Source organism: Linepithema humile, chromosome 6, assembly GCF_040581485.1.
Source record: "Linepithema humile isolate Giens D197 chromosome 6, Lhum_UNIL_v1.0, whole genome shotgun sequence".
Lineage (NCBI taxonomy): Eukaryota > Metazoa > Arthropoda > Insecta > Hymenoptera > Formicidae > Linepithema > Linepithema humile.
Window position 1 is genome coordinate 10040504 of NC_090133.1, and position 13415 is coordinate 10053918.

Below are 13415 nucleotides of genomic sequence, written 5' to 3' on the forward strand. Positions count from 1 at the left end.
ATATCTACATGTGTGCAATGGCAATAAAATTAATCCTCAAATTATCTGTGCTACATTAAGAAATCTTTACAAATGTTTTGATCAATTACAAAACCATTTTCGCTGTAACAAGTCTTATAATTAAACAGAACAGAAGATGATAACCGTCTTATCACATGCTTAATAATGTTGATTCATAAACAATGAAATATTTAATCGACGATTAAAATTAATAGCTAGAAATCTCTAAGACATAATTTCGTTATTCAAATTTATCTATCAAAATTAAGGAAGATTCTAGTGTAACAGGTCGAAAAAATCGAATTTTTGTTGCGTTAATCAAAAGTATAACATTTCAAAAATACGCTCCTAAAATTGTAAGGTCAAATTCACAACAATAATGAAGTTACAGCCCATTCAGTGAGACGCAGAGTTCGAAACGGCAAGCAGTTAAACCATAACGGTTTTTAGGGTCGGTCTTTTGTTGTGTTCGGAAACCCTCTAAAACTTTCTTCTAGTTTTCTATTTATGTGCGTGAAATAGGTTCGCATCGACCTTTCTCAGTATTACTTCGCATTTTGGCCCGTGCAGACGTTAAACATGCCTCGCAAAAGAAGCAAATATGAAAGTCTCCATCCATCAAGCCTGCGAAAGAGAAACTCTCCCGGAAATCGATATTCTCTTGAGGCGGAAACCGAAGCAACGAGTTCTGCGGCAAAAAAATTGAACTCCACAGACGACGATTTCATTGTAAGCCAAACCCACGGCTATCGATTTATTGAAATTTTCACCGTCTTCAGCGCTCTTTCGCAAATGTTAATTTGTAAAGAGTGTAAGGAAAGTATAAGTTTGGGCGAGACGGGAAATCGCGGATTGGGCTTCAAAATCGCCGTCACGTGCTCGTGCGGCGTCAGAAAAATTTCTTCGAGTCCTTCCATAAACAATGCCTTCGAAATTAATCGAAGAATCACATTCGTTATGAGACTGTTGGGAATCTGCAAAGAAGGCATCGATCTCTTTTGCGGTCTCATGGATATATGTCAAGGTTTAAACAATACCACATATTACGCCGCCGTGAAAAACATGCACACTTCAACGAGCGCAGTCTTCCACATGTTGTCTCGCAAAGCCGTGGAAGAAGAAAAGGAACTGAATTCGCGAAAAGAAAAGCCATCGCTGAATTTCGTCGTTTCCGGCGACGGGACTTGGAAAGCGTACGGCTTCTCGTCGTTATTTGGCGTAACGACGCTCACGGGACAAAACACCGGAAAGATAATCGACCTCGTCGTAAGAAGCAGCCATTGCCAATCCTGCCACTTTTGGAGAAACAAAGAGGGCACTCCTGAATATTTCGAGTGGTTCGAAGGTCACGAAGAAACGTGCGCCGTTAATCGTTCCGGATCGGCGGGGAAAATCAAAGTCGACTCGACGAAAGAAATGTTTTCAAGATCGGAGGAACAGTTCGGCGTGAAGTACACCGATTACATCGGTGACTTGGAAACTTTAGAAGCACTTCTGGACTTGCAACCTTACGGCGAGCACGCGACATTAAAGAAAAGTGAATGCGTCGAATGCGCGAAGAGGATGGGCGCTCGATTAAGAAATGTTCAAGCAGCGGCGAAACTTGGAGGGGAGGGAGAATTGACGGACGCGCTCGTCAGGAAGCTGACGAAATATTACGGCCTGGCGATGGGAAGACATCCGGATTCCGCGAGCGAAATGAAGAGGGCCATAATGGCCATTTATCATCACGCGTGTTCGACTGATGAAAATCCGCAGCATCAGTACTGCCCGTCGGGAGCTGAAAGCTGGTGCAAGTGGCAAGTTGCAAGGGTGACCGGGAGACTCGACGAGTTTGAACATCAGCCAGCTGTTTCCAAAGAGGTTCAAGACCACCTGTTACCGATTTACGAAGATCTGGCCAGAGACGACTTGCTAGAAAGATGCGCGCGGAATGCCACCGAAAGTTTCAACGCGACCGTCTGGCGTCTGGCTCCGAAACATCTTCCTTGTGACTCGCAGACAATTGAAATTGCCGCTCGTCTGGCTGCAGCGATATTTAATGAAGGTTATTATCCCGTATTGAAAATTATGGAAACAATGGGCATTGTAATCGGACAGCAGTGTAAAATATTCGTTGATTCGTACAACGAGAAACGGTTACTGAGAGCGGAGCATCGTAGTTCAGAGAGGCCTCGAGAGGCTCGTGCGGCCCGTAAAATGAAAGGAACTATTCAGCAGGACCTCGAGGAAGAGGAAGGCATTGCTTATGGTCCCGGAATGGCAGATTAAATGTTCGGATTGACTTTTAAACTGTAAGTATCGTAAAATTTCATCAAACGCCTTTCGAAATCATTTCTTTCAAATTGGCGTACAGAATAACTTCAAAACTAATCGACCGATCAATTTCGCATATAAACTTCTCCAAATATTGAACCCATCATTCTAATTTTATTGCTTATTTATAACATTTTTGTTAAACAATAAAACATTAATTTTCTTGTCGAAAGAAGCATGTTTTTTTACAAACGCTACAACTTTTCAATTTTTTTGTTTTAAATAGATTCAGTGTAAATTATCTAACTTCAAAAATATTTTTGATTTTTCACTTTCAGATGACTGTAACAAGTGTTACATTGTACGCCAGTAGCGGGTGCACCGCCAGAAGTGGTTAACATTATGATATTCCGTAAATAATAAAAATTGAAAAAAAAAAAAAAAAACCAAAATTTTTTTGTACTCTAAAAATGACTTTTTATATCTCGAAAAAATATACTCGGATATTATTAATATAGTTTTCTTTAAAAAAATTCATAAAAATCACTTATTTTTAGAGCTGTTACACTGGAATTAAGTTAAATAGTTTTCGTTACGAAATAAATGTAATTTTTTATTATACAAAAGAGAGATGTCATTTATTTTGATTTTATTGCATAAAATATAAATTATATCGCACTTTGTATGTGTGTGTGTGTGTTGTTACAATATGAAAATTTGTTAAAAAATTATTGTTTATATCGATAATTAGAATTGTAGCAATTTGAATTATATTTTCATAACTTACTCTGCTGTCTGATTTTCCTTGCTTTTCCGACGGATCTTCGAGAAGAGATTGAAGTCCTACGTCCGCTTCCGCATCGCTCTGAATCTGAGTCTCTTCCTTGTCACTCTCGCGATCGCTTTCCTCGTTCTCGCTGCTGCTCGTTTGGTCCTCGGTCTCTTGCGCAGCCTCCTTGTCACTGTTCTCCTTATCGGTACCTGAGTAAAAATAAGAAACAACTTTATTCAGTCGGCTCACAGCTCATTCTTTCAGCAATAATACAATAAAATATCTAGAAGTTTCTCAGACAAATGCCTCATTTCGCAGCACAGATGGTAATTGAGATAAATGAAAACCAATATCTCATACCGTCAGAATTGGTAATGGTATCGTCACTGAAAATTGATCAAAGAAAAAAAAATGGAAAGAAAAGAAGTATAAAGTGTACAAAATATAGTAAGAAATAATTATAATAAACCTAATTATAACATACAAATAAAAAGTCTAAATAGAAAAATTTTGAGACCATTTCTTTTTGTATTTATTTCAATTTTTACTTTCTTAACGTTATACTTTATCTTCAGTTCATCATTAATCGATCAATGATTATTGAAAAACTGCTAATTAGCTGTATTAATGCTAGAAACTTACCTTCAGCCTCTGCATCCATGTCTATCAGCATGTCCGACATATTTGCATATTTAGCCGCAAGTTCATCGATGGACATTTCGTTGTCAGCCTGAACAAACAGAAACATATTTTTATTTAAGTCTGTAATTTGCAATCGTTTATCTCTCGATGTTGAAATAACATACCTTGAGTTCATCGAGTTCCCGTTTATGATCGATCTCTCCTTCCAGTCTTTCTTCTTCCATAATCGTCTCCTCTTCGTCTGAGGATTCGCCAGATTCTGCGACAAAGTCTGCATCCGCATCAGTTGCCTCATTTTCCTGCAATGAGAATCATAATATTGCTTCAATTTTTAACGATAAACCAAATAATAATGATTCCTAAAAATTTGAATTCTGACCAATTGAAACACAACTAAAATTTAGAAAGCATTTAATCTTTCCTGAAATAATTAAAATACACGACAGAAAAAATGATGTCTCTATCAGAAATGCAATAATTTCATTTACATTAACATTGAATAAAATGCTTTGCAAACAGTAATTTCTTTCTGTGCAGGATATTGTAAGAAATAAGGTGTGCAATATATTTGCAAACGTACATTTTGCTCCTCTTCGATCATTTCGTTTTGCGGGGACAAGCTTTTGTTGCGATCCTCTAAATAATTCGGCGGCAAGTCCTTCAGAAGATCCTCCAAAGGTATTTCCGACTCTCTCTTCAACAATTCCACTTCCTCTTTGTGATTTGTTGTCTTCATTTCCTCTTCGGCTTTAGCTATTGTTTCCTCGTCGTCGTCGGAACTCTGGTTTGGTTGGAATTCCTCTGTAATGCAAAACGTGTACATTGTACAATCCAAAGTAATTAAAATAGCAATAAAAAAAATAGTAAATTAATAAGCTAAATGCAATTGTAATGTAAAATAATCCACGTGATATAATTAAACACGATTAAATAATTTATCGCAATCCGCTACGGCACTTCAAGAATAATTTACAATCTGTTTCCAAATTTATACTCAACGAAGCGAGTTAAACGTACCATCGGAATGACATTTTCCTTGTGGAATTGGCGACGAGATCCGCGAACTGTTCATGGAAGCTGGAATACTCTGGGGACCGTCGGTCTTATTGAGACCCTCTGTCAGCCACGTGGAGTACTTTTCCGTTTGTCCCACAATGAAATTTAAATGTTGATCCAACGCTTTCTTTCGCTTCTCTTCCAGTCTCGTTTGTTGCTTATACTCCACCAACTGTTAACAAACGGCGACATATTCATCCTCTACGTGCGTAAAATTCAATTGTTTCTTTAAAACGTCCACGAGTTATACTCAATTATTGTTATCGTTAAGGGGATCCTAAAGTGGTCTGTTTTACCTATTTTTTTCAAATACACTTAATTTTTTTTTGGCTGTGTAGAATAAAAAGTCCTTTTCTGTAAGTAAAGTACATATGCTAATTACACTACGGATGGTCGATTTAAAAGGATTTTTCAAGCCACGCAGCCAAAAAAAAACGAATGTTACGAAAAATAGAAGGTAAAACAGAGACGTATCTGTATTCTACACAGCCAAAAAAAAGTGAAGTGTATTTGAAAAAAAATAGGTAAAACAGACCACTTTAGGTTCCCCTTAATGAGAACTTTTGATAAGAAATCTCTCAATGTCTTCCTAAGACATTCGGATTTCTTTTTACACCGTCGAACAAGTGTCCTGCGCTAATTCTTTAGTTGAATTTAGAAAATCAAGCAACTATACACAATGCGCAGACTTTGCTGTTCCCACAATGAGCACACGCTTCCGATAATAATGCATCGAGAAGGTCGGCTTAATTAGCGTGGGGTAAAAAATATTTCAAGATTCTTTTTAAATACAGGCTGACGAATATGAATCGATCAGCTCGTCGATTTGCTTTACAATCGCACATTTTTCACTCACCTTCTCGACATTCGCCCAGAAGGTCTTGATCTCCTTGGCGACGAAGCTCGCGATCTTCTTCAACCGCAGCTCCTGCGACTTCTCGGCCTTCTGCGCCTGAATCGCTTTCTCCTGGAAGTACTTTTGCACCATTCGCGCGCACTTCTTGGCCGCGGCCTTCTTCCATTTACGTTCCTGGGCGAAGTCAGCGGCTAACCAGACCATTTCTTCCAGCAGATAGTCCCAGTGGGCCTTGGTTCGAGCCGGCTCTTGCACTTTCGGCAATCGCCGTTCCGACCACAAGCCCTCGCGTTGCAACTCGGCGATCCTCTGCATCACATACGCCTCCTGCAACCGGACAATCGCGACAATTTAGCGTGAAATTCAAATGTCAAATCCTTGCAAGAGAACGCGTTAATAATTAATTTTTTCAAGATGTTTAATTTAAGACAATAAAGAATTTAAAACGCTCGCACGGTTGCTGCACTCCTTTTGTATGGCAAAAAAAGGACGCTACTGAAAAACAATCGTAAACGATAATTACCTGCTTAGCTTTTTCCACAATTTGCTCCTGATTGTTCGTAATATCACAGGAAGTAACTACGGTAGAAGGGGTAGTAGACAACTTAACGAGCTTAACTATAGGTTGGGGGTTGTTGAGCACGCTTGTTGCCGTAGGCATTTTCGGAGTGGTGGCGGCGGCGGTGGTCGTCGACGACGATGGTTTATCTATTATCGGGCTTGCAACCGCGGCCGTCGGTTTCGACGCGTCAGCAACGGACGTTCCACCTGAAACGATAGTCCCGTTTTGAGAAACGTTATAATAATAAATACAAAACAAATCACAAAATTAAAGAATCGGATGCGATCATAACGAGTACATCGATAAACAATTCAACTAAGAAAAGTGAGTTTCGTTGACTCTCTAAAATAAACGATTTTAATCTGTTAGCGCTCTATTGTTCGTTCAAAATCTCATCAGAAATGGAAAGACTTCGGCAAATATCATTTACAAATTAGCCCTCCATTACATCACACACTGTTACCTTTTTACATATTTACTCGCACGAGATGTATTTCATTTCTCGCTGAAAAGCAACGATTACAACGGCACGATCGCCGTCGAGACTGAAATTATACATCTCACGCGAATGAACGGAAAACAGACGAATGACAAAACCTGCGACAACACGAATTCCACAAGACAAGCAAAAAGTTAAGACGACGTGTATCTACAAGGTCGGCAATAACAAAGCGAGAAACGAAAACACAGTCTCCTAGAGAAATAGGCCAATTAAAATAAAGTGAACTAATCGTTTCTATTTGCATGTGAGAGAATGGCGCGCATATGTGTGTGTAAACGTAGAAATGACGGAGGAATAGATGTATATTGCTCTTACCAAGCTTCAAATAGAAACATGCGTTTGCATTTGTTAATGATCAGGCTGATCGCCAGAGTCTTCTATGCTATTTACATTTGTCTGGCTCTTTCTATAGAATTCGCGTAAAGTGATTGCATTTAAACACAAAATCAATGTAAAAATCGTAAACCATGACTTTAGATATCTGGACGCTCGGTTGGAACTCGTGAATTTAGACAATAGACGGATTTTTGCAAGATATCCAAGTGTTCCAGTGAAGAGAATTGTAAACTCATGAAAATTTGACCAAAAATTGCTCACTTTCTGCCAATTCTGGGACATTTTGATACATCAATACTCAACGAAAAGATACAAGCTTCTACACGAGCGTGAATAGAGCAGCTTTGACAATAGCAGGCAACTTTTTGGCGAACACTTCCTGATCATCGTTCGAACAATCCAAGACATATGCAATACGAAATGTATAACCGATCGCTTTCGACGACAGAAAATTCAGAGACTTTGGAGTAAACTAATGGACTGTTCGAAAGCGAAACCGATATCCGGAGCGGCTTAAAAGTACGAAGAAACAAACGGGCAGGCGACCTGCGGTAATCACCTATAATGAGCGTGGGTGCTAGAGTAGAAGCGGATGGAGGGTGAACGGTGACTGAAGACTGGATTGCCGCACGGATGGCAAACACCATGCCATGACGGCCCCCTTGAGGCCTACCTGGTACTTGTCCTAGTGCGCAAATGATCATTTATTCGGTATGCAACAGCCGGATTTCAGTTTAGACAACTAAAAGCCTGACGTCAAGAGGCCATTTACCCTCTCGTGAATAATAAATGTTAAAAAGATACTTTCTCAAGATGGCGCGAGTCCGAATTCTTCCTCGGCTCTTAAATTATGTACAATATTTTTTATCTATCATAAATACGTGTCGTTGAGCAAAATAAAAATGTTCTATTGCTCTTTCAAAAACTGCTTTCGTAACGTTAAGCTGTTTAGAATATTAAATATAACAAAACCATTGAAAGATTATAATTGCTTTGTTTAAATCAGACTGATCGATCTAAAAATTCTAATATTGAAAGCAGTTGAGATAGAAACATGATTATAATAAATCTCGATCATTAATATAATTCTACAAATCATTCTTTGTTCGAAGAACAGTTCAGTGAACCGGATTATGATTTACTTGTTATGCGTAACGTTAACCCAGAAGAAAAAGAAAAAATTGACAAGACAATGATTCATTCTTGTTGACTAACATAAATACAGATAAGTACAGATGGTAAAAATTGGAAAGTTGTGTATGGAAGATATATGTGTGTGTTGCCATGAATAAAACATTCTCAGTGTACGATTCGCATTCACAACTCATGAGATCTAATATGCGATGTTATCCAAACATGATTTTAATGAAATGTAGCTCTGTCGTATAATTACATTATTTTAAAATGTAACAAAGAGAATGTCAAAGAAATCAATCAACAGGAAACCAAGCCTGTTATACATAGAACAATTTTAGTCGTAATCTCTTTTCAAATTATTCAACACCCAAACTCCAAACATATCGAAGTCAATAACACCAGGAATAAAGTTTAAGAGAGACAAATATATATTAGTTCTCCCAAAAGGGATGAACAAACTGTCGATATCGATCGAAACAAAGAATTAACACATTTCTTCATTTAGACAGTGTTTACCTTGTTGACTGAGCTGCGCTAGAGCCGCAGCGGGCAGGGAAGTCGACACCGCCACTGGCGTGACGCCTACACCGGAGATCTTAACCTCTGTGCTCTGACCCGAGCTCTGGGCCACCGTGGAGTCGGACGTAACGGTAGTCGTGACGGTGGCGGTGGCAATTACGGCGGTGGTGGTAACAGTGGTGACAGCGGCAGCGGTGGTGACGGCGGACAGCTGCGAGAACTCCGGCATCGACGGCAACGGCGCTGTCAGGTCCTCGTCGTCGTCGTCCGGGTCGAGCGGGTGCTGGCGCAGGAAGGTTACGTACTGCGACGTCGCCGGACGCTTCCGCCAGTTCTGATAGTCCATCATGTTACCGCCCACGTGTAGAAAGAACAATTCCGACGCGTTCTCGGCGTACTTGTCGCGCATGGCGCGCATCCGCCGCATTTTGTATTCCATTATCCGCCGGCGGTAGCCACCGACGTCGAAGGCGGTCGATTTCTCCGTCGTTTCCGACAGTTTTAACCGCTTTCGCGCTGGCGGCGACGGCGATTGCACTTGCGTTTGATGCGGCGATGATACTTGTGAAGATGATGATGACGACGACATTGGCGCCACGAACACATTACCTATAGAGGTGCGCACGAGCTTTGGCGACGTCGCTAACACAACTTTGGTAGAATTTGGTGGGCGCGATACAGCCGATGTCGAATGCGGCGATGTGCCGGAACCGCCGGCCACCACTCCCGCCGCGTTACGCGGCGGTGTGCCCGCAATGTTGACGATCCTCGTAACGCCGACTTGTTGCGCTCCATTTGCGTTAGTCGTGGCGTTGTTCGATATGACCTGTAGATAAAAATCACGCGAGTGTTAGTTAAGACAGTGCAGGCCTTGGTATACACTTGCGTCAAGTGTAAATAAATTAATAATTATGAAATAATCGAATAATTAAATAATTCTTAGCAAATAGAACTAATAATTACAATTTACAAGCTTAAGTGTTGCCAGCTATTACCGAAATGAGAGACAATTGTTAATTAATTAAGATAAAAATGAGCAAGCATTGAATGATTATTACATGATTATTGAATAAGAAAGTAATAACAAATAAAATTAATTAAAATAAATCATTAAAAATAAGCTACAGAGCCAGAGCTAAAAAATTTTAAAACGTAACGATTTTAATTGATGTTTTACTGTTTTATGTTCCTAGAAGACTGCGCTTAATGTTATTTGAACAACTGTATTTTTTAAGAAAATGTTAATTGAATAATATGTACTGAAATGACCACATCCAATGGTCGAAACGTATATTAATTAACTGAATAATAATTAATAAATTGAGCATGATAATCTAGCTCTGGCTCTGTAGCTTATTTTTAATGATTTATTTTAATAATTCGAGCCAATAAAATTGTAATATTTTAATTATTAAAATTAATTATTAATCAATAAAAATACTTTAAACAATCGCATAATATTCTGTATTTCACGAAAAAAATCTTTGTCGTTCTTCATTTGTTAAGAGAAATTAACTCATCTAGTTTTCTAAAACATATGCTCCAGTCCTAGGAATGTGTACGGTATAAATACTGACCTGTGTGAGGCCAGGAACCTGAGTCGTAATAACAAATTGTTGCCTGCTGCTAGTAGCAAGCATGTTGAGGCCTTGAGCGGTAGCGAAAACTTGCTGCAGACTAACAGTCTGTTGAGCCGTACTTCCGTTATTTCCGCCATTATTAGCCGCACCCCGACTAAGGGGTGGTAAAATAGATGCACTTTGCTTATCACTCATTGCACGTTATGCTGAAAAAAAAAACAAAACAAGTTATATTGTATAATAAATCACAATGAGTCATATTGTCACAAACATTTAAATTATTCACAAAGTAAAGCATGAAATATTAATACTAAATATTTTTTACTCTTGTTTGACATAATACATAGAAGAATTTAAAATGCAAAAACATCAAAAAACTAAAGTGTAGATATAAAAGATACTGATCATTAACTTGTAAATACAAAAATATATTTAAGAAAACAACTGAAAAGTATTCATGAAGAAGCAACTTATCTATGCGCATATATTGATTTTTTATATATTTTCTTATAAATTGGTATTTTTACTGTTGAAATAATAAATAAATCGACCAAGCTAAAAAATCACTAAATTAAAACATACAATAAAAGTGGCACTAGTAACAATAAGTTATTAACTAGATAAAAACTGTTATAGTAATATTGAATTTTGAATTCTTGTTGCAAAATATCATAAAAAACAATTGCAAATAAAAATAACAGAATTAAAATAAGCAAGTAAATATGTCAGAAGAAAAATTATAACAATAAAAACACAGCATAGAGTTCAAAAGAGAAAGCAGAATATTCAGTTTAACAAAACTGTTGATTTTCTTTAAATAATGCACAGAATATCGGCATAAAATTTACAATAACATTATTGAATTGTTCTGACTAAAGAAAACAACAAAAATACAAAAGTATCATGTTTGCTAGCAAAATATGCTGAGTGAATAAACATGTTGAAAAATAATCTCAGCAAAAATGTTTTAACAAATTTGCAGATCTTTAGTTTACTTGGTACAAATTTTGAACACTGTTTAAAAAATCCACAAAATACTTGCAATCATTATTAAATTGCAAATTATCAAGGAAATTAACAAAAATAAGCACAGAAACGTTCTAAACAAATACGTTTAAAAAAAGAAAAAAAGAGAAGGAATGCTAATACTAAGAATTCACAGGCGAGAGTATTTGCTCAACGAAGAAAAGGACATTGATCGCGAAGGTAAATCGAGGGGGAAGAGCGGCGAATTCAGAGAAGACTGTGCACAATCTCGCTGTCGATTCGCGAAAAAAAAGCCAGGTATTGCGCAGAACACGACGTATACATACGCGAAATTCAGAGTCGGAAGTGACGAGGGGGAGTCGGGGATCGGCGAATACCAGGAAAGAAGCGATGTCATCGCGAGAGTCGCGAGATCCCGCACCGGTAAACCAGGTTGGCAGCCTGACGTCCCGACAGCTATCCGTGTGAACGTCGCACGAATGCGCGTGTCGAGAAATCGAAGGCGATTAATATCGCGGTGGGCGCCGGTGACGAAATATTCGGGACACGCGAGACACGACGAGAAACCGGCGGTGTGGAGAGGAACGCGCGCGCGCACGCGAGGAGGCAGCCTCGCCGACGACGCTCGGCGTCGACGGGTGGGGAAGACGCGGCGCGGCGTGATACAAAGGAAATCTCCCGTCCGCCATGTTGGCGTTAGCTCCGAGGCTGTTCCGGACTTACCATCGTGTAATCACAATTTTCCGCGATGATGGTGCACCATCCATGGGAATAATCGTCACGCCCGTGGTCCGCGTGCGTCGACTCGCAATTGGGTACCTCACGTAACATACGACGCATGAGCTATATCTAACATTTTACGATACATTATCACACCGCACGCCCAAGGACGCGTACACACTTCTAAACATGGCTACGGCTGCGAGACAAATTTCGGCCGCGACCGAAACGAGCTAGCAATCTCGCGCTTGTGCCAGTTCTGGACAGATGGCGTCGCGCGTCTCTCCTATTGGCCGAGCGTAACCGCTGCGCGAACGACGTGGCATCGACGATCGCACGTTATTGGCCGACCCGCTCGTACGTCGTCTCGAATTCTACTGGTCGCGCTTTGGCCGGGCCGAGGCCGAACTAAGGGAATACTGAATCAAATCAGCAACCGTTGTCTTGCGACGGACACTTCCGGCGCTCGGATTATTTCTTTCCTTACTTATTACGTTACACTTTTTGCACTTGAAATAAATTGTTTTAAGCCTCATTTGCAGCACCGTTTGCGTAAGAAAAATTGGTTAAGATTTGGTTAACTACAATTGTAACAGTTTACAGGCACTCAAATATATAAAAAAAAAAATTGTTTATGCAAAAATATAAAAAAAACGGTTAAAATAAAGTTTATTCTTTTGCTTGCATTTTCTAATTTATTTTTTCGCGTCTTCAAATTCTGAATATATACTTATTTTATATTCTAAAGTGTAGAAAGTATAAAAAGCGCTGCAGAGCGTAAATAGAAAAAAATTTTGTTTACTCATACCTTCCGTACTCCAAATAAAATATTTAGACAGAAAAAGCAAATACAAGAGCACGCAGAAAATAAAGCTAAAAAGTATCGACGATTTAATCTCAAGCACTAACCACGTGGCCCGCAAGTTTCGTTTCATGGTAATCGAACTGTGTAATATTATTGTATCAACTTACGTGCATCGATCTTTTTTTCACTCCACAATCGTCAGTACTGCTCGACTCGAGGCTTCGTGTTGTCGATGCCGAGCGGTGCGGTAGTGCCGTTCGATCGCTGAATCTGCGCACGTGTGTCTTTCACGGGAGAACGCGTGCCGCCGCCGAGCGGCATTTTTGCATGTGGAAACTGCCGCCGCGATTACAATTGCCATCTCGACACTGAGCCCGGTATTTCCTCAGGACAGAGGAAGAACGCGATGAGCTTAGGTCACCGTTGAGAACCGTTGTAAAGACGGACGAACTACATGCATCTGGAACATTCGTCGAAATGACCGACACCGCTGCCGAACACTACCGCGCGCACCAGCGCGACTCTTCGATTAATGCGGCAGAGACACTAAATATCGCTGGGAAATGGCTTGAATCACGTAGTATGCGCGATAACACTTTTTAAAATACGCGCAATGAAAACATGGCGTTGTTAAAAGTATGTTCAGACGAATCTGCATGAATATGTATGGCGATGTTTCAGGAAT

At 39.6% G+C, this 13415-nt stretch overlaps 2 protein-coding genes and 1 non-coding gene across 7 annotated transcripts in view; 1 reads left to right on the plus strand and 2 right to left on the minus strand.

Moving 5' to 3' along the window:
- Positions 1 to 13245, minus strand: part of dom (domino) — a 36080-nt gene extending 22835 nt beyond the window's left edge. For 2 of the 5 annotated variants that reach the window (XM_012363474.2, XM_012363471.2), the window contains exons 1-10: positions 11929 to 12824; positions 10216 to 10424; positions 8636 to 9464; positions 6106 to 6350; positions 5583 to 5909; positions 4688 to 4898; positions 4251 to 4471; positions 3835 to 3969; positions 3671 to 3758; positions 3044 to 3237 (exon numbers count right to left, since the gene is read on the minus strand). In XM_012363474.2, coding sequence (XP_012218897.2) covers positions 3044 to 3237; positions 3671 to 3758; positions 3835 to 3969; positions 4251 to 4471; positions 4688 to 4898; positions 5583 to 5909; positions 6106 to 6350; positions 8636 to 9464; positions 10216 to 10413 — 2448 coding nt within the window. In that variant the 5' untranslated portion in view covers positions 10414 to 10424; positions 11929 to 12824. Of the gene's footprint in view, positions 1 to 3043; positions 3238 to 3670; positions 3759 to 3834; positions 3970 to 4250; positions 4472 to 4687; positions 4899 to 5582; positions 5910 to 6105; positions 6351 to 8635; positions 9465 to 10215; positions 10425 to 11531; positions 11807 to 11928; positions 12825 to 12897 lie in introns of those variants that run through there. The other 3 variants (XM_067357801.1, XM_012363472.2, XM_012363473.2) reach the window with 3 other exon arrangements.
- LOC105670133 (uncharacterized) lies at positions 17 to 3834 on the plus strand. The gene is made up of 2 exons (XM_012363476.2): positions 17 to 2294; positions 2595 to 3834. Exon 1 carries the CDS (start codon positions 580 to 582, stop codon positions 2269 to 2271), a length of 1692 nt encoding a protein of 563 aa, XP_012218899.2. The 5' UTR covers positions 17 to 579; the 3' UTR covers positions 2272 to 2294; positions 2595 to 3834.
- LOC137000919 (small nucleolar RNA snoR639/H1) lies at positions 5354 to 5488 on the minus strand. Its single transcript, XR_010891076.1, has one exon. It is a non-coding gene; the product is annotated as a small nucleolar RNA snoR639/H1 (small nucleolar RNA).
- Positions 13246 to 13415: the final 170 nt, after the last annotated feature.